General features: G+C 40.9%; 1 protein-coding gene across 1 annotated transcript; it reads right to left on the reverse strand.

Moving 5' to 3' along the window:
• Nucleotides 1-494: 494 nt before the first annotated feature.
• On the reverse strand, nt 495-15,184 carry GASK1B (golgi associated kinase 1B; the record flags this gene model as incomplete). Its single annotated transcript, XM_081999065.1, has 4 exons — nt 495-702; nt 998-1,224; nt 7,963-8,177; nt 14,188-15,184. 4 exons carry the CDS (start codon nt 15,182-15,184, stop codon nt 495-497), a joined length of 1,647 nt encoding a protein of 548 aa, XP_081855191.1.
• Between the last annotated feature and the right edge of the window lie 6,226 nt (nt 15,185-21,410).

The raw sequence follows: 21,410 nt of genomic DNA on the forward strand, positions 1-21,410 counted from the left end.
TTTCAGCATTCATAATCAAAAGACAAATTCCTGTATGAGATATGTTTCAGCAGGTAGATGCGATGGCAGTTTTCATCAATGTATTAAGTGCTTACAAATCTCTGTTCCCATTTAAATTTGCAATAAAACTTTAACTGACTTGAATGAGGGAAGTAAGAGTAATCCAGCCTAATGTACTGAAAATCCTGTTGCTAATTTTCAAACAGTTTAACAGAAGGAGTGTTCATGGTACCTGCATATTACTGCATTATTTATTGTACCATTTGGTTATTTTTCATTTCATTTCACTGGTGACATAGAATTGACTGTGTTGAGTTGCAGCTGACATTTAAATGATGCTTTTAAACCATGTAAGATTTCTTACTTAAAAATAAACTTGAAAGTTTGGCAAAAAAAACCCTAAATAAGCCCATGAATTAAATGAATTATACTATTAGCTTTTGCCTTATACAAATTTTTTTAAAGACTATCTCTCAATTAGAAACAAAACTGCTTCATTCATTCATGGGCAATACTTTGGCTCCATGTGCATTTATATATGTAAGAAGAATTTTGGACCTCCTTTCTATTACATCAATAAGCTTTTCAATTCCTTTTCTGCCTCCTTGGCTCTCCCAGTATATTTTGTCAAGGAACAAAGACTGTAGCAACTTCTCACGTAAACGCTGGCTCCTCAGCACTGAAACTGCAGATTCAGGGAATCTGGAAAAGCACAAAGAAATTCATCAGCTTTGCCATCACTCTGAATTGCAATATTTATTTTGCGGTTTAGCAATCAATTCTATGAATATAGGCTGCAACTCCGCAAAGGAAGTCCGTGCATGCCTAGTCATATGCATATTGTTATCTTTTACAGCAGTGGGATTACTCGCACATTTTTAGACACATTCGGTACATGTCTTGGGCTGATGATATCTATTCCAGTAACTTAGTGTCTCATGCTCAAACTGGGAAGGAATTATCAATGTTTTTACAGAATTAATAACTTAAAACTTACTCATTGATTCCTTGTAATATTTTGAAGTCAAGATTGTCCTCATTTCTGTCAAAGAAACCTTTATTGTCTATAAAGGCCAAGTGCCTTCGGTCATGCCTTCTCTGAACTATGTGTGTCAGGTCAACAGCTTCCTGATCACTACATTTCAGCTTCAGTCCTTGCTGCACGCAGGAATCCTCCTTGAGGGGTTTGAATCCACAGCAGTTTCTGTCTAGTCGATTATAGATCTAAAACAAAGTACAGCAGAGTGCCAAGTGAAAACAATATCAAAGTATTTGGGACAAAGTGTCACTGTAAGATATCGCTCACCAACACAGCCAACAGGAAAGCCAGCTCAGGACAAGAATAATTAAAGTCAGCAGTGAAATGGTGTTGAAGACCTGGTCCCCGTACTTCATATACTGTTAGAAGCAATTCCCTAGACTGCGTATTTTCTCCATTTTATAGCCATGATTTGTTATGTCAGTAGAAATTCTTTGAAAATAATGGAACAATACCACTGCGTAACTGGAATAACAAGACGGTGAATACAATTCCATTTTTTTCAGAAGGCTGCAGGTTTTTTACATTTTCTCTGCTGGAGAACAACAGAAATAGGACAGCCTGACACACACAGAGGGTCTCCATTTTGTGGGACCTATTAGACTAATAGTACACAAAATAATTGAAAAGATTAGCAAGGGGCACAGAAAAGCATCAGAAGCTACAAAATGTGAGAATTAAGAGTGCATTTATAACCGCAGAGCAGCCTCCCTGAGTTGCACTGTGGTTTATATTTTAATGACATGATGGTCTAGGCTATTTCTTCCCATGGGAACCCTTGCTTATTCATCACACAGCACTTAGCTGGAAGGAATACATCTGGTCTAACTTCAGCGGTGTAAATGTTAGGCAACTCTTCTTAGTTGTTTACATTTCCTTTCATAAACAATGACAAGAACAAGGCACCCCCAGAGCTAAGGATGCCATTTTAGGACAACCGTCTTAACATGGGAAGGCTAAATCACTCACTGGAAGTGCTTCTACCCCTGTTGACTAGATGAGAGTAAATACAGAACATTTCCAAGGCCCTGAGTGCACAAATAAGGCCTTAATTGCCCTAAGCAGCCTCACCTGGGACCACTACACACACCCACACCCCCCCACACCCCCCCCCCCCCCCCCCCCCCCCCGCTCTGCCCATGGGCTCAGGAGCTCTATTTAAGCTCAGGCCTGGCACCTCACCCTTCTTCTAAGTCCTTATGAGTGGGGTGTATCTGATGCTCATCCTGCTATCTGATGGTCCTGGATTCCTGCATGGAGCTCTTGCTCACTGGCCTCAGAGCTGGCTTGATGCTTTGTCTGTGCCTGATGCTCACTGGGGCCTGTGGTCTTCACCACCCTTCCTGCTGGGCTGCCTCTGCTGCTGCTGGCCCTGCCTGTCCTGCCTGCTGCGGGGCTGCCCTTGGCTCCAGCTCCCCTCTACAGGGAGCAGCCCTGCTCCTGCTGCTAGGTGCTTACAGAGTGAAGTCTGATATGGTGCATCTAAGGCTTAATGAGTAGCTTATCAAAGGTAAATAATTTTTCTGTCTGTGTTTATTGTATGCTGCTAACTCTTCAAACTCTTCTAAACATAAAAGCATTAATGGCCACATAAGCCTTCTGAAATTACAATTTTATTTTTGTGACATCCCAGTGAAATGAACTGTTAGGATTCTTCTCCTGATGTGGAACTATGTGTATTGAAAAGGCCTCCTAATTTTGTTCATCAAATGAAAGTCTGAGAATTGTGTTGGTTTTTCTTAAGTATGTAATACTGTTGCCACTCATCTTGGTGGCAGTGTTAATTTTCAACTGTGAAAATCTTGAGGAAAAGAATAGATTTCTTTCATGAGCAGCATTCAGCATCTGCAGTCACTAGAGCTCCTCTTCCTTGCAGTGTTCTAGCTCGTGGGATCTCTCATTCAAGCTATCCAAAGGTTTTGCCAAAAAAATGAAGCAGAGCCCTTCCAGACAGACTCCTTTAATGTATAGCTCTAATTCAGCTGCACTATACTTCATTACATAGAGTAAATAGGTGAGGAGATCATGCTCTTACAAACAGCCTCTTCATAATATCTGCATTATTCCAGCGTTAAGACAGAACAATGGGATACTCTGGAGTTAATGCTGCAACCTTAATAATTTAGCATTGTTTTTTGTCATATATTTATGTATGAGAGGTCCAAACCCCCAAAATTAAAGAAGCCATTTTACATTTAATGGCCTTATTTTACTTGAGTTCTTGCAGAGGCAATTGAAGGTCAGTTGTAAGCATTTTTCAGCCTGCTCCTATGTTTTATAGCATTTGAAACCAGAGATTAGGAACATCTATTATGGGCAGCAAACCCATTCTTTAGAGGGGAAGTATGTTTAATGGAGGATATGTTTCACCATTATTCTTCATTTCTGAATGACTCATGCAGCACATATTCCCTTCTTGGCATTTTTTGTTTTAGAGTCTTCATGTTCTACTGCCAATAAACTTTAAAGTTAAGTCTGAGAGCACCCAGACAAGATTTTAATCTTTAAGAATTTTAAGACCCACTTTCACTCATTTTCTGGTATGCACGTTCTTGTCTGGTAGGCAACTGGCGGTATAAATCACTCTGATTCCAGCTACTATTATAAGAGCAACTTATTTCTTTATTTCATGTACAGTCCAATCCTGTTGTATCTTAACGGACTGCTCCTTCTGGATAACAGGAGTTCTACTATGAAGATTAAAAACTAATCTTAGAAGACCTTAATATTAGAAATGAAGACAGAACTCATGAGAATTTTTAAACTCTTCAACATGAAGACAATGGCATGAAAACATTAACTCTGACACAATCTGTACTATTCCTATAGGGGTGATACTATGTTTAGCATCAGAATAATCCACATGACTTTATACTAGTTTCTAAGAACTAGTTGCTCATAGTGGGGCTAAAGATGGAGTCATTAGACAGGAGACAATCTATTTTTAGAGAAGAATTGAATGTCCTGTTGTCCTGGTTTCAGCTAGGGTAGAGTTAATTTTCTTCATAGAAGCTAGCGTGAGGCTATGTTTTGGATCTGGGATGAAAAAATGTTGATAAGGTGCTGATGTTTTGAGTTGTTGCTAAGTACTCAAGGACAGTCCAGCTTCTCATGCTGGCCTGCAGCGAGCAGGCTGGGGGTGCACGGGAAGCTGGGAGGGGACACAGCTGGGACAGCTGACCCAGGCTGGCCAAAGAGATATTCCATACCATATAGCGTCATGCTCAGTATATAAAGCTGGGACAAAGAAGAAGGAAGGGGTGGAGGGACGTTCGGAGTTATGGCGTCTGTCTTCCCAAGAAACCATTACGCGTGACGGAGCCCTGCTTCCCTGGAGATGGCTGAACACCTGCCTGCCCATGGGGAGTGGTGAACAAATTCCTTGGTTTGCTTTGCTTGCGTGCACGGCTTTTGCTTTACTTATTAAACTGTCTTTATCTCAAACCATGAGTTTCCTCACTTTTACTCTTCCGATTCTCTCCCCTGTGCCACCGTGGGGGAGTGAGCGAGCGGCTGCGTGGTGTGTAGTTGCTGGCTGGGGCTAAACCACGACAGTCCTTTTTGGCGCCCAACGTGGGGCTCGAAGGGTTTGAGATAATGACAAGTTTGATTGGAATGTGCTAGATGATAGAATTTATCGCTGTTATTGCTGCTTAGCCATTAATTGTCAGGCCCCTGTGCTTGCCATGGGTTTGCCTTCCCTGCATATATTAGAGTCCAGTGCTCGTTAGTGGCTGCTTTTTGCTTTCGCTGCTGCTGTACTGCTGATCGTCTGACTCTGCTGTGCCTGGGAAGATTCTGATAACAGCAATGGCCTTGCACCTGGGCTGGCAGATGGCCGGGGTATTGCTGGGTTTTCTCCTGTGCTGCTGTACTGAATAGGCTGGAACTCCACTGTGAACTCGAGTCGAAGGGACTGTGACCTGTGGGTGAGTCCATGTGGGAGCAGGACACCCCGAAGCGTCTGTGGCTGTGCATAAGCCCATGACAGAAGCAGGTATATCTCGAAGCATCTGTGGCCATGGTTATGTCTGTGCCGCAGCAGGTATACCTCTGATGGGATTGTGGCACAAGGATAAGTCCACGCTGGAGAAGGTACATCTCGAAGCGTCTGTGGCTGTGGATAAGTCTATGTTGCAGCAGGTGCACCTTGAAGCATTATTGGTTGTGCATGAGGTCATGCTTGGAGCACCTCAAAGTGTGTGGCCATGGAGAAGCCCTGGAGGAACTGGAACTATGGGTAAGGCCACGTTGGAGCAGATTTATCTCTGGAGGTAGTGTGGCCTGTGGAGACGGCCGTTTTGGAGCAGGTGCACCTCGAAGTGACTGCAACTGTGGATAAGTCTATGCCACAGCAGATATACCCCTGGAGAGACTGTGGCTCACGGAAGGGACTGCAGTCTGTGGATAAGTCCAAGCTGGAGCAGGGGCAAGGGGAGGAGTTCATTGCAATGTTACACCCTATGGTCCAGTACAAAGGGCCCAGGGGTGGAGATTGTAATGGAAGTACCTTTAAACTGTTGTAACCCATGATTTGAGTTGCATGTTATAGGAACTACTATAGCAGGAACCACCTGAATCAATGGAGGACAAGCCTTACAAGAAGCAGTGCCAGTGCAGCGGTGACCTGACCTGAGCTGGTACCCAGTAACTCCACGCAACACCCCACCTCGCCTGTCCTGAGTGACCACCATAAGGGATGGAGCCCAAAGTCATGGACTAAATGAACTCAGCAGACTTTTCAGGGACATTTTGGAGGGAAGTCTATAGACTAAGGGGATGATAATCTGTGTATTATATTAAAGGATGGGAAGGGGGGGGGTGGTTAATGAGGTTATATTGGATAGTGTGGTACCTGAGCATAACGTAAATGGTATGGAATAAGGGGTGGATAATGTCCTGGTTTCAGCTAGGGTAGAGTTAATTTTCTTCATAGAAGCTAGCGTGAGGCTATGTTTTGGATCTGGGATGAAAAAATGTTGATAAGGTGCTGATGTTTTGAGTTGTTGCTAAGTACTCAAGGACAGTCCAGCTTCTCATGCTGGCCTGCAGCGAGCAGGCTGGGGGTGCACGGGAAGCTGGGAGGGGACACAGCTGGGACAGCTGACCCAGGCTGGCCAAAGAGATATTCCATACCATATAGCGTCATGCTCAGTATATAAAGCTGGGACAAAGAAGAAGGAAGGGGTGGAGGGACGTTCGGAGTTATGGCGTCTGTCTTCCCAAGAAACCATTACGCGTGACGGAGCCCTGCTTCCCTGGAGATGGCTGAACACCTGCCTGCCCATGGGGAGTGGTGAACAAATTCCTTGGTTTGCTTTGCTTGTGTGCACGGCTTTTGCTTTACTTATTAAACTGTCTTTATCTCAAACCATGAGTTTCCTCACTTTTACTCTTCCGATTCTCTCCCCTGTGCCACCGTGGGGGAGTGAGCGAGCGGCTGCGTGGTGTGTAGTTGCTGGCTGGGGCTAAACCACGACACCTGTTTAACATAAAAAGTCTTCAAAAATGTGACTCAAAAAAATTGGAAACATCTATTCACCCTAGAACAATGGATTTTTGGAGAAGGACAGGGATAGGCTATGCATAAGCCAAGTCATGTTTTTTATATGTCAAGAAATGTAACTCTATAGAAAGCTGAATTATATGAACAACCAAACACAGTCCATAAAACTAGTGCTTGCTGCAGTTTTAAATAAACTGGTAAGTGCTGCAGGAGACTGTCACCCAGACCTGTTTGGCAAAGACAATTGGAAGTAGTTCTGTATCTCAGGAAGCCATAAAATTAGCTTCCAGTCAGGTGGTGCAGCTCAGCCCTTAATAATGCAGGGTGTATATTAATACTCTACTACATAACTGCTGTAACTATAGCTGCACATTATGATACCACTGGGCAGAGCCCTAGTTTGGTATTATTTGGTGAGCTAATGATTATGTGCAATACATAATTGAGGAACAGCAGACATATCATTCATCAGTTGCTGCTCTGTATGTCCAGAGAAGGGCAATGCAGCTGGTGAGGGGTCTGGAGCACAAGTCTTATGAGGAGCAGCTGAGGGAACGGGAGTTGTTCAGTCTGGAGAAGAGGAGGCTGAGGGGAGACCTTATCGCTCTCTACAACTACCTGAAAGGGGGTTGTGGTGAGGTGGGTGTTGGACTCTTCTCCCAACTAACTAGTGATAGAATGAGAGGAAATGGTCTCAAGTTGCACCAGGGGAGGTTTAGACTAGATATTAGGAAAAATTTCTTTACCGAGAGAGTGGTCAAGCATTGGAACAGGCTGCCCAGGGAGGTGGTGGAGTCACCATCACTGGAAGTGTTCAAAAAACGTGTGGATGTGGTGCTTTGGGACATGGTTTAGGGGGCACGATGGTGTTGGGTTAATGGTTGGACTTGATGATCCTAAAGGTCTTTTCCAACTTTAATGATTCTGTGATTCTATTTTCCTTATTAAATCACTGGCTAGGTTTTTAAAAAGAAGGAAAATTAGCAACTACAACTGTTACCTTGATCCAGATTTCAGCTGACCAAAACTACTTAAATCACCCCTAGGAGCTGGGGAGGTGCTGGAAGGACCACACAGTTAAGTGTTTTACAGTTGTGAACATAATGAAGAGCTATGTTTGGAAAAATAAGGAGTCAAGAAACAGTATGCCTCCTTGAAGGTGAGGTAAAACAAGATGTCTCAAGACAAAAGCCTTTGCTTCCTCTTTTAGAAAATGAGTTTAAGTTCCTGATCCCTTTCCTTGATAAGTTGTGTTTTGGATATTTTAATCATAAGAAATAATGAGAAACAAGTTCAAACTGTGCAAATATGTGTCTTCTCCATTTAAAAAGAAATTAACAAAAATTACATTTCTAGGAGCTCCATGTGTGTGCACATGACTTTTGATGCAGATAGTTGCATTCAGTAAATACTTTACCTGCAGAAGAAAATCAAAGAGTGCCATCTTGGACCATTCATGATGATGGATTTCGGTACAGCCCCACTCAGCTTTGGGAACTTTACCATTCTGCCAGCATTTCTGCTTCAACAGGTGCTGATATTGCCCCCAGGTTAATCTCACTGAAGAATGGGTTGTATTATCTGTTGGACTCAGTGAGGAATCCCAGAGAATAACAGGACAGGCTTGACCATCTGAAGGAAAAACAGATCATTAGTATACTGCAATACTCTCAGACTGATTTGATCATTCTTTAGAGATTGCCTAAGCATCAATAATTATACCATTTTACAGATGTGGCAGGAAAAATAGCCAGGGACTAATAACTTGACATCCTTTGGTTAATGTGGTCTTATTCCACATATAAAACCATCCCCCCAAGGAATGGAAGAAGCACAGACATTATAAATGTCTTCAGTGTACAGAAGGCTTTCTCTGTCTGAAGCAAGAGATTAATGTACAAAATCATCTACTAAACCAGACTATTAAAAAGTTTATAGGTAGATTAAGAGCCTACAATGCCACTGTGAATCAACAACGTAATTTCCTTCCAATTCCAGGGAGCTGATGATGATTTACAAGAGCTGAAAACTTATGTTCAAGTATTTTTTCTGCATAATGGGCATAGAAACACTACAAATCCTATACTCAAAGTGGATTTATTTTGTTATCTTTAGTATTTTAGGCCTATAATGTATGACTTCACAGCTCTGAAATTATATATGAGGATACTAGAGAGTGTGAGCTTAGCATGAATAAACACCTTGACAAATATTTTCTTTACCCAGATATAACATGAGACCTGGTCTGGATAGCAGCTATTTTGGACACAATTCTTTAACTCTTCTGTGTAAAGAGCATTCTGCTCTTCCCTGAAACTAAGTCCAGGGCCTTAGCTTTGGTGAATTCAAGAATTCAAAGTTAATTTGGGGAATCCTCGCCATTTCCCCATCTCTCTTGCTCTGGCTCCATCATTTACATTGTGGATGACTTTCGCCAAGTCAGGTCAACTATTGGCAAAACCTCTTTTCCAAGCCAGACAGGGAAAGGTTACATAAGTATTGGGAATTGTCACAAAAAAGGACAGCTTTCTTCAGGACCAAGTCTGATCTAATATTTTTATGTTCCCAACAACAGCTTATGTAACCATTCATGAATTCCTCCACAAACCAAATACATAAATGGTCTTTGAACAAAACAAACATCTCCTGTCTACCCAGAAGGGACATGATAAACAATAGTAATATAAATACTTGAAAAATATGAATAATATCTTGCCAGTTTCCTTTAAGATACAAAAACATTTTAAAAAGACCAAGGCTAAATACAGGAAATGTTTGCATTTCAGAGGAAATGGGAGCTGAAAAGATGAGCCAAAATAAAATCTTTCAACTCCATAATATAAATTGAATTACAGGAACATAAAAGAGCAGCTTGAGTAAAGAGCACTGACTCAAATTTTTGACACATGTAGGAAAAACATGATGATGATGAATTAAAGCAGATAAGGGGTCTGATTCATAGCTCCATGAATTGGCATGACTCCACTGAAATCAGTGGAGCTCTTCTGATTCAAGCCTTGTGAGGATGGGGCTGAAGTTAACTGAAGAGTGAAAAGTAAGTCCTGGCTAAAAATCAGAGCATCCAGTTTGACACAGCTAAAACTGAGGAGACTGAGCACACTTCAGAATAAGACCAGCGTGTTCTGCATGTGCTTTTTTCCTAATCAGCTTTATATATTAACACAAAGGGCTACTGCTTTTCTGTTGCTGCAGCTGCATTGCACTGAATCTGGCCCAAAGCTAATTGACCTGATTTTCTATTCATCTGCTTAAAATTCTTTTCATCTATTTCATTTAGATACTTGACTACCTAAAGATGACCTGCAAAATTGTATGGGAAAGATTTTTCCAACTCGTGTTAGAACCAGCTTCCTAGTAATTCATATAGATTTTTAAACATCACAGTATTTCTTGAAATTTCTTAGGCCCTGAGGAGCTGCTGGCTCAGGATATCCTAAATTGAATAATCTAACACAGGTGAAACCACAGGCTGCTGAGACTAGACTACTTCAAGGTACTCAAATTGCTTCATATGCAGTTAGGTAATGTATCACCACATGGCTTCTTCAACATGGGCATCATCTTAGATATCTACACAACACATCCTTCAAAAATAGTCTGTATGCTTCTTATCCACAGAGATGCTCTTGCAAATGTTACTCTTCCACCCTGTGCTCTAACTTGTATCTACAGCATTTTTTCTAGCTTCCTCTAAAGAAAATATTTTGAAACATGCCCATGAGAGCATTACTAAAAAGAGCAAATCTTGAGGTAGTTAAAGCCCTTTCTCAAACTCCTCATCGTTCACTGTAAAGCAGTACAGCTTACAGCTGCCACACTTGAAAGAAACAGTATAGTTGTCAATGTATTAGTAGGAGCAGGTAATTTTGTGTAGAAAGATGAGAGGGACTGACATAGAGCATTACTTGAATTTTAGAGCTTAAGATTAAGTTCTGAGGGGAAAATATAAGGGACAGAAACAAAAAGCAGAGAGAAGTTAGGCCACTTATTTTTCTTTCTTCCCTCTGCACCTTATTTGCAACGTTTCTGTCCTGGGCTCAATGGATGTCAGAATTAAGGAATGCATGAAATGTGCATCAGTTGCTCTCTAGACTATGGACTGCATTATTGCTTATGCATGAACTTTTCTACCCAACAAAATATTGCAAATATGCCCTCTGGTACCCCTCTGAGCAGTACAACACTATGGTGTAAATTGTTTGGGTTGACAGAAAACAGGACAGTTAAATTGAAGCATTTTAGAGCATTCTGAATGTGTAAGGCAGTGTTAGGTTTTTCTTATTCTTTGCCCTGACATTAGTGACTCATAATATCTTTGCCTGCTTTTTCATAACTTTTGGTGGGATAGCGAGGGCAGGCTGATAGCGTAGGGTATAACACGGAAAAACCTATGGCTCCATTTTTGATTGTGTAGAGGCCAGTAAAGCAAAATGACAAGTACAACTAGTGGAGCTATCTATCACATGTCATTAATTTGCACTAAACCAACCATGAAAGGTCTTACTCAAAAGGAAGAGTTTCTTGCATGTTTTGGGGGGGGGGGTGGAAAAAGTGGTTCTGGGCAAATAGTGGGTTCAATCTTTAGCTAAAAAAGCCCTACTGAATTGAGTACACCTGTGCTTATTCTTCTCAGCATGGGATAAAACACATTTAACCAAACTTATGATATCAGAAAACCGGGGGGAAGAGGGGTGGTTGTGAGCATGCAGTAGTTCAGGCCCTCAGCCAGTGGCACTACAAAACTGCATAGCAATAGCTGTGTATTTTGTACCAAAAGCTGAGCAAAGAGCTCAGCCTTGCTGCTACAATCCAAGGAGCCAGAGTCCTACCCCTACAGCTGCAACACAAGAGGAAGCCTGCTTCAGCCCATGTTACGCCAGTGGTAGCTCAAGCCCTAACAAACATTGGTGTCATCCTACCCTGTAAATGCTAGAGCTAGAGGCAATACGTGCAGGCATTTTACATAGCTTTTGTGCAAATTCATTAAGGTAGGGTTGTGACACCAAGCAAGGTCACTTATATCCTGAGGAACAGGAGAGACATAACAATAATGAAGATTCTCAGTCTTGTGGTATTAATGTGTCCATCCCGAAATTCAGACACACAAGGGTCAGCTGCTGTTTTCTCCACAATAGACACAGTTTTATGATTATTTCTTGTTTTTTCACAGGCTTATCCTTCTTTGTTTATAGGTGTTTTGGAGCTCTCAACATTTTTCATGCCTTGTAGGTAGCAATGGGACTAATGAATGACTGTTTGCTTATGCCCAGAATCACGCTATTTTAGCCTGTAACACTGAACTCCAAAGGGCTTTGCCCACCTGTACCCCCCAGGCTTTTTATGTTCAGCCAATTCATTGCAAAAATATGAGGGAAAGAGTTATCAAACCATAAACCACAAAAAAAATCACAGTTAACACTTAAAAGACCTACTAGGGAAGGCAAGGGCAGCAGACAGAGGACTTGCATACAGTATTTTGCTAGACTTTAGAAAAAAAAAATCAGTGGGGATTTGTGGGAATAGGGGAAACAGAACCTGTACAGGGACTTACTAAGTGGTTCTTTGAAACTGCTTTTGACAAAATGAATGACAGTTTTGAAAAGCCCATTTTTTAAGATTTTAATGCTACATCAAACATGTCTTGTTAGATCACATCACAAGTGAGGCAAGCTAAAGGGATGTGTCGTGGAGAGAGATATGTCAGCCCAGAAATTGTGTACATTTGTACACACAAGCACAGTCTCTAATCCTGCATTGCTTTCTTTCCGATATGAATAACTATGATTCACACAAGCTGCCCTGTAAAAAAACTTTATAGTACCCATCTAATCTTAACTTAAATGTATATGGGTCATAGAAATGAGCTCACTAATCGTTCATATTATTTTTAGGAACATATTTTTGCTCATTTTCTCAACCCAGATGTTTCCCAGATTATACCAAACACAAGCATGTGAATAGTAATGAGCTCAAGGAGTTATTAGGCATCTGAGCTCCAGCATATTTCCAGGCTAAAGAAATGGAGAGAGACGAAGTACAGTAACTGTTCCAAATGCTCTATTCACCCTTTAGCTGGGAAAAAAAAAATTGAGACCAAAATAATATTATTTCTCTTCTCATCACCTAGCAACACTCTTCTTGCTATAGGAACATAGCCAGTTAGGAGGAATAGAAAATTAAAAGAGGACAGAATGACATTCGCTGTCCCAGACAGTCCAAAACATACTGTAAGGTGACAGACACTGAGCAACACAATGCACAATTAGCCTAATAGCAGTTTTCAGAGGCTTGCAGTCTGTCATCTCTGCAGCCACACTGTGCAGAGTTCCTCCAACCAAACTACCTTAATGACTTATGACAGCTCTATAGCAATAAATCTTCCTCCTAAAAATAAACTAGGCATAATGTATCTTCCATGCTCTGAAAGTATGAATAATATTCAGAAGCCTCTGAACTGTTGTTCCTCAAGATTCATTCACATTGTTGTACAGGCTGCCAAAAGGAAGGTTTACAAAGCAGGAAGAAATTGGAGAACACTGGGTCCTCTTCCTGCTGTCAGACTTTAGAAAGTCATTCTTGCATTACTTTTTTTCAAGAAATGCAGACTGATATGAAAATATTTTGTATAAGCTAATTTCAGTAGGAAGAAAGGAACAGCAAAAACACAGCTAGCCACTTTAGCAATGATTCATTAAAATGCAACGTAGTCCTTTCAGATGGTGATTTGTGACTCTATAAAAATAGCAGTTAGGCTGAAGACCTATTTAACAAGATAGCAATGTTAGAAGTAGTCTTACTTCTAACTCATATTACATGTCTGAAATCGATCTTTAATTTCACTAAGGAATAAAAAGCAATTTCTTAATTGAAAACTTTATACCAGTCATGTAATGGGCATACTGAGATATTTACTGTATCTATTTCTTTGTCAGCATAATATGTAGATGTGTGTAATGAACCTCAAAATGTACTGCAGGATTCACTGAAATGTAGGTTTGGGGTTTTTTTAATTACCAGGGGAGAGGGAAGCACTTTTTAAAAATTTTTTGGTTCCCAGAGGTATTAGTACCATGAAAGTAGCATCAAACTTCTGCAGCAAGTTTCCCTACCTCTCGGGAGTAGGTTATTTGACTAAATACAAACCACCTTTCCTACCGTATGTTTGAGGTGAATTCTGGTACTCATTTTCAACAATGTTTTATTAAAGTCAGATCTGAAAGATGAGGAAAACATTAAAAAAACCCAGAAATATCTGTTGAATCACAGGGTGTTCTGGAATTTCTTTCACCGGTTTCACTTTAGGCGGTCTGTACAACGTCATGCAATCTACGGATGACTCCCTCTTTTTTTTTCTCATTCCAAACTCTTGTGGAAGAGAAATTGTTACTGCCCTCAGCAGCTCAATGGTATTTGATCTAAACTTTGGGGTACTGCATCCTTCGAACACGATAATTGCGCTGCAGAAATTGCACGCAGATACCAGCTTTACTTCCCTGTAATGATGGGGTTAGTTCTCAGGCTTGAAGGAGTTAAAGGTGGCTGCTGCCCTGTGGTTAACATGGGAGGGAGAAGGAAACCTCAGCACCCCACCTGCAAGCTGAAAGCCATAGGAACGTGTTACCTTGGAAGAACTCCGATCTCCTGCTTACAGAAGGTAAGCTCCTGTTCAGCCCCAGGATCCTGTCCAAATGGAAGGCAAACACCTCGCTCATGTCGAGGGGTCTTTTGACAATGCCACACTGCCCCTGGTTACAAGCAGTTCCTGTGGTGCTGGGACCCCTTGCAAATACTACCAGGACTGCCTTGTGAGAAGGGACTTCTTGGATGCTCTCTATCCGAGAATCTGCCAGCATGCGCATGTGTACGATGTCATCTTTGCTCAGCCAAGAGGGAGAGCTCTCGCTGTAAATCCTGATATTGCTTTCCTCAGGCTGGGGCTGTGCCTTTATGCCTCCAGAAATCCTCCCAGGTCTCTGGTGACCCCTCTCCCCGACTGCCATTTCTTTATGTCTGTATTCGTCCAGCTGGTGCTTTCTTGCCTCTGGAGCTATTGCTGTTCCCATCGTGCCCACAGCATGCCTGGCCCTCCCCAGCTGTTGGGCAAAGGCCTCTTCCTGGCCCATAAAAGCGGCTTTTGGAAAGTGCTGCCCATAGGACAAAGGGATTGCATGTTTCTTCCTGCGCTTTGGCCTCACCGTGCCTCTGATATTGGCAGGCTTTCTGCGTTTGGACCGCAGGGTGATATAAACTACATTGGGTGGCAGCAAGGTCCCATTGCCACCACGCTGAGGTTCCTGGAAATTGGGTGGTGACAGGGTGCCATCCAGTGGGATGCCCAGAAAAGGAGTCTGGGCTGCATCTTGGAGACTTCTGGAATTGATCTTTTGGTGTCCTCCTTTGTGCTGGGGTAAAACATGACCCACTTGACTGACGAGGAATCCCAGGTAGATCACACACGCAGTGCCCACTAGCAGATTCCTCCTTGTCCTTGGGCGCCTGCAAGTCCAGAGCCTTAGCACCCGTGGGGGGCACGGGCAGCAAATAAACAAGTTTTTGATTTTACTTGGCTGATCAAAGGTGGTCATTTCTCTAGTGAATTCACATGATGAAAAGAGCATAAAGTATTCTGTACATTCCAGCCAGGATGATGATGCATGGTTTCCTTTCCCCAATTTCTGTTTCTCCTTTTCCAAATAGCTTCCAGCATGGGTGATGGGCAGAGGCTACTGATATGCCTGGGAATGTGTTTAGCACTAAGGATGCTGACACTTCACCTTCTCAAGCCGTTAAATTCTTGTCAGCCACCACAGGGGAAGTGATTGGCTTCAGAGAATGAATGGAGCCAGCTACGTAAGCAAGTTTACTGACTTGTAGTCTAAAATATCTGAAGTATCTCCTTTGCAAACTGAAAAAAGAGTAGTAGCATTTCATTTCATTATTCACATATGGCATCTGTGGTTCTGTATTTTTAAGAGATAGAAGTTCCAGATGCAACAGTGTTTGTCTAGAAATTTGTCAGGATACATCTTTCACTTTCTCACAGTATAAATTAAACACCAAAATCATGAAATACAGGCTCAATTTGCAATCTCAGCTAGCTGTATTCCAGCATTAGAAGAAAAGCTTGTCAAACCCAGATTATCATCTTTTTTTTTATGAGACAAAGTTTTCACTAAACCTCATGTTATGGAAGTACTGTAAATTATACAATTTTAAGCACCAGTAACTACCAGTTAAATATGCACAAATTCACTAATAGAAAAATGTATTAGCAATGCCAAATTTCCCTAGTTGAATATGAATGCATTCACATTCATAAACACACATTAAAGATGAAAGATGGTTAATTCTCTTCCGTCTTGTGAAGCCATAAATAGGATCTGGCTATACTTTTTCAAATAAAATGACAGTGGCTTATGTATCCTTTCAAAGAAACAAATATGGAATAAGTGCACATTGTATATATATGGCTGTAAAAATATGAAATTTCTTACCTATTCAGCTTGACACATCCTTCGTTCTGGTAAACTCCTTAGGTTAACAGAAGTAACTTAGTAAAAGCTGACGTTCTCAAAGTATTCTAGCACATATTTCAGTTTTAAGGATGGTTCACATTTAGGTATTTCACTGCAAGCTAAATACTGTTTGGAAGCTAAATGTACTGAGAGGTGCTTTGCATATGCACTGCTATAAACTTACATGAATTTCATGTTATTAAAAAAAAAAAAACCCACAAAACCAAAAAAAAACCACCCAGCAACTTCTATTTTAAATTCTGTAATGAAAAGTCCTGTGAAGTATGTGCCTTCCAAAAGTGCATTCCTTCCATTTCTAACTCCTGAGGGCCCTCTAGTGCACTGCATGCAAAATGTACTGAAGAAATTCCCATTTTCCACTTTTTGTTTTTTTGTAATTTAAAATGCCTCCCCACCACCACCCTACACCCCCGAGTTTTAGAACTTTTGGGAATTGTATGTTCTTGTGATGAGAAATGAAAAACAGACAGTGGCTTTTAAAATTATATTAACATGCTATTAAACAGCTCAGGAGTGTCTCCTATTTGTGCTTTCCAAAATGAGGCATAGCATAGTCATTATACAGATGGAAAAGTTGAGGCAGGGAGAAGTTAAGGGCTTGTGAAGCACTAAGCAGTGAGACACTGGCACAGCTCCGACTTCTCAATCCTTGCCTAAGTACAAAATAATGAAAGGTATATGTTCCCTGTAATTCAAGCTAATGGAGATATTCTCTTATCCATAATTAATACTAAGGGGAATAAACAGTTAAGGTATTGGTTTATGTTTCAGATGGGTCCAATGTGAATTTATAAGACTTTGAGTGGATTTTTTCACTGAGCATCACTTTACTTTTTGTCTAAATGTGTACTATTGAGTTAAGATTTCAGCATTCATGTCTGTTACCAGGAAAAGAGCCTTCATATCACCTGTTTTTTCCAAATTTGAGTTCTTGGAGGAATACAGATTGTAGAAAACTCTGTTTGGGATATGTCCCTTCAATCGAACTTGAAATAAAGAAAGAGAAAAAAACTTAAGTGAGCACAAAGAAGATTAATTCAAAAAGCTCCATACAAGTGTATCAATAAAGTCAGTAAAGATGTGGCTACTGCTGCTTAACATTTTTTGTACTTTAAAGAAGTTGCTAGAGATGGACATTATTAGATCAGCCTTAGATGCTTGAGGGTCCCTCTGAAAGATGAAGGGTCATCAGCAAGAGGTACCAGCTTTGCAGCTCATTTGACCAATACACACCGTACAGTAAGAACGGCCTCCTATATCCTATTTAATACCAGTGCAAAGTGAGTGTAAAATATCAGTGAAGTTATATGGCTACAACCGGTGTAAATAAGGGTAACTGGATGTTGCAGCCTGAGAGCAGAATTTCACCCATAGCACATATTCACACGTACACATGAAGAAATTTTTTAAAATGTCTAAGACAGGCTCCCCCCTTTAAGGATAAATAATAATAAAAAAAATTACACCTCCTGGTTTCTGTTTTGACTTACTGCTGATTTTGACAGAAAATAATTCAGCACAAAGCTTTTATTCCACTATATTTCTTCCAAGTGTCTTTGAATTATTTTTTTGGATTTTAATTTATATTGCTAATGGCATAGAGTTGCTTGAGTTGGAAATGTATCACACTGCAACAGCTGTTTTCAAATGCCCAGTTCTTGCACGTAGACAGCACCATGACGGGTCCACTGCAATCAAAGAGTGCCAAAACACAGTCCATTCCTGTTACTAACAGCTTTCCTTTGCTATGACATTTCTCTTAAATTAAAATTTTTGGAACCTATATAATTTTCCTACTGCAACTCTTTAATTATCTGGAGGAAATTATAAAAGGATATGGAGAATTTTTCTTCACTCATTTCCTATGTATTCTTGAAATCAAAATGTGGTGTACCCACTGATATACAGTGTTGACTACTGAGGTTTTCTGAGCCTTTTGAAATGCGATGATAGCAATAATATTTCCTCTATTTTTCACGTTCAGAAAGAACTCATTCTTTAAATGTTGCACCATTATGGAATGGGTAGTAGTAGGAATTCAACTAACTAGCATTCAATCTCTTGTTAATTTAGTAGATGCTTGCCTCTAATTTTGGATCTTTAGAAGATAACACATCAAGAGACATTCTTTTTTTTCAGATTTTATGGTGTACAGCTCCAGTGCCCTACTAGATTTCAAAAAATAATCAAGGCTGGAATGGTTATGGACTTGTCTGGAAAACAAACGTTTCTTTGTGTTTCAGGAAAGACAAAAAATGTTTGTTGTTCAGGTGGGTAGTAGTCATCTTTCTGGAATCATTACTAAACTAAAGCTGCAGCAGGGCACTAAAGGGCATTACTGAGCTGAAAGGATACTTCCTCTGTGGTCATTAAATATTCAAGACCAATTTTTTGAAAGAATAGACTGAACAATGCTAGTTGTCTGACCAAATTCTGACCTAGGTTATTGTACTTTGCCTACCTATATTTAGCCTGTAATGTCAGATAGAGTCTGTATTTATTCCTTGCTCTAAACTATATCTGTGGTATTGCCATGTGTATCCATTAAACTTCTCATGTAATTTCTTTAAATACCCATATTTCATAGCCAGTGTCACCCCTTCCTAAGTTTAGGAACACAGGAATATCAAAACCAATACTGGAGAATAGCAATGAATGGAAGATGGGAATTTAAGAAGTATTTTCTAGTCCTTGACATCGCTAGGTATAGTTTGAAAATGTAAACAAATAGCTGAATTGCAGATTGGCAATTATTTTCGTTTTTTGTTTAACCTCTGAAATTCATCTCTACCTGTACCTGCATTTGTAGAAGAAACCTGAACAACTTGTGTTTGCTGGAAGGACTGTCACCCAGGGTGCTGCTGATGCTGCTGGACAAGTTACAGACTCTGAAGCAGCTGACGACCAGCACTGCTACTAGCCTTCCTAGTAGACTTGGCCTCTGGCCAACATGCAGGAGACGGGTGGACTGAGCCAACGACCACCAGTCACAAGCTCCTGCGTCTTGACTCATGGGCTGGCAACCTCAAAGAACACCATCCAGTTACTTAAATGCTCTGCTCCATTTTCAAATCTCTGAAGATGGGAAGATGACAGTAACCCATTTTTTAGGAAATAACAAAAATTCATTAATTCACCAGAAAGTTCTCAAAGCTTCCTGTTCGCAGGGTTTACACATAAATCATCCTCCCCTATGCAATCTCCTACAGCCTTCCACCTTTGCATCCTTCTTAACCCTGCCAAGTTTCTACCTTCTCATCTGAATTATTATTCAAACTCCTTTTTTACAACTTCTTTCATAGGTGATCTTCCTTCTTTAACCTAGATTAAGTACAGCCTTTTGGGACAGTGAGTACTGCACCTGGAGAACTAAAGAAAAACACAGAGAACACCATTTGTAACAACACAGTGAAGAATATTATTATTAATACAAAAAAACTACCTAGCAGCCAGTATGTTTCTCTCCAAAATCCCAGACTGGCTGTCAATTTTTCCAACTATCAGTTCTGTGTTTTAAAGCAATACATCTCCTATTTCTTTATCTAACCCTCCTTCTTGGTCCACTCAAGTAATTTCAGTTTTAAGAGACATGGGATTTAAAGATGCTTATTTTTTTAGTTTTCCAAGATGTCTCCCCACTGTAGTTATGACTGCAGAAGTTGCTGTGATTCAGCAAAGAACAAAATATTGTCTCTGCTGGTTTGTAGAGCATTTTGCAACAAAAGACGCTGTTTAGGTGGACGCTTGTTATATTCATAGAAGGCTCTGAAATTTGAAATACGAATGTTGCCATTTTCCATTTTAGTAAACACTGTGCATTCATGGACTTCCTTTTCCATATACTTTTCATCTCCAACAATTTATGATTTCAATAAAACCAAATAGCACAAATGAATGGATCAGAATCTGTTCATATTTGAGGTGTTTCATTTGTACTGTCAGTGTCACTTCAACTACTGTGTTAATGAGAAAAACAATGCTCCAAAAACAGCACAGTTTGAATAAATAGCGAGGAATAGATGAGTACCAGTTCAAGTAAGACAGAGTCGGTAATTAGAAAGTGATTTCTGATGACTCCTCTGAGACCCATTCTTCCAAATGAAACCAGAGGTAGGATTTTTGGTCAAAACATTTTAACATCAAGAGTCTTCTGAAGCCAAAACTCAATGGATCCTCTTTATCCCTGGACACTTGAAAGAATGTAGTTTCAGGCTTGGTTCCTTATTGTGTGTGCTCTTGCTTTCTATGTGCAGGCAGTTCAATGTAAAAGATTAACACTTTTCTTAACATTTTCTTTTTTTCTTAATAATGTAACATGTAGACTCGCATTGCCTTTAGAATAAAAAGCACTTTTTTTCCAGTCTACATTTGTGATTATTGCATGAGATGTTGTTTCTCTTGGATGCACTATAGCTAAACTGCTTCCATAGAGACGTTCTGCAGTTCATCCCTCTAGATGTCACACGGACAGACATTTATGTGAAAATGATTGATAAATGGTGCACTCCTAGCTTTACCAAGTCCATGGCACTGAGACCTTACTCTCCAGAGAAAAAAACAACTAAGTTCTTATTATGGATAATGCAGATTTGATTTGCAAAATATGAAGCATTACTTTAGAAGGCTTGTGCTGTGTTTGTAAGAAGATCCATTTGGGCTGCCATCTGTACACCAGGATGACAGAGAGAAATGTTTGCTTCGTGACTAAACGTGCTGACTAATAGTCTGTGCTTTCGTTGGTCTGGGTCAAATCCTTACAGGGAAATCTGCAAAAATCTCTTCTCAACATCATGCAAAAGATTTTTTTTTTTTTTTCCTACTCAGCTTTGGTTGTCAAACACCACGGGGGCTTCCCAGAGAAAAAGGTGGTAATCTTCGTGCTTAGGGGAAAAAACAAACCTGCCGTGTGCTGGCTGCCCTGACCTGGTGGCGAGCTTGCCCTGCCTTGCTGTGCACTGCAGGGTCAGGGGCCGCTGCACAGCCTCGAAATGTAGCTGCCTTCCCCAAAATGCCTGCCACGCTCAGCAGGTACCTGCGGCCCCCCCAGCCCCACGACAGCTCCCAGCAGGCAGGGAGGCCTCAGGCCCGAGAGAGGAGCCGCACCGAGGCTGCCCTTGCCCCTCTCGTAGCAGTCCTGCCTTCAAACCACGCATGTGGCCCTGGGCACACGCTGCCAAAACCAGGCGCCTGTTCTTCCATGGGTAGGACGGCAACAGCAGCAGCCGGTGAAATGCGCAGGTGCACTTCCACTGAAAATTAAGTAACTGTCTCATCAGCGCCATTTAAAACGGGGAGGCGGTAACAGTTC

Source organism: Phaethon aethereus (genome assembly GCF_964289735.1).
Source record: "Phaethon aethereus genome assembly, chromosome: 4".
In the NCBI taxonomy this organism is placed as follows: domain Eukaryota; kingdom Metazoa; phylum Chordata; class Aves; order Phaethontiformes; family Phaethontidae; genus Phaethon; species Phaethon aethereus.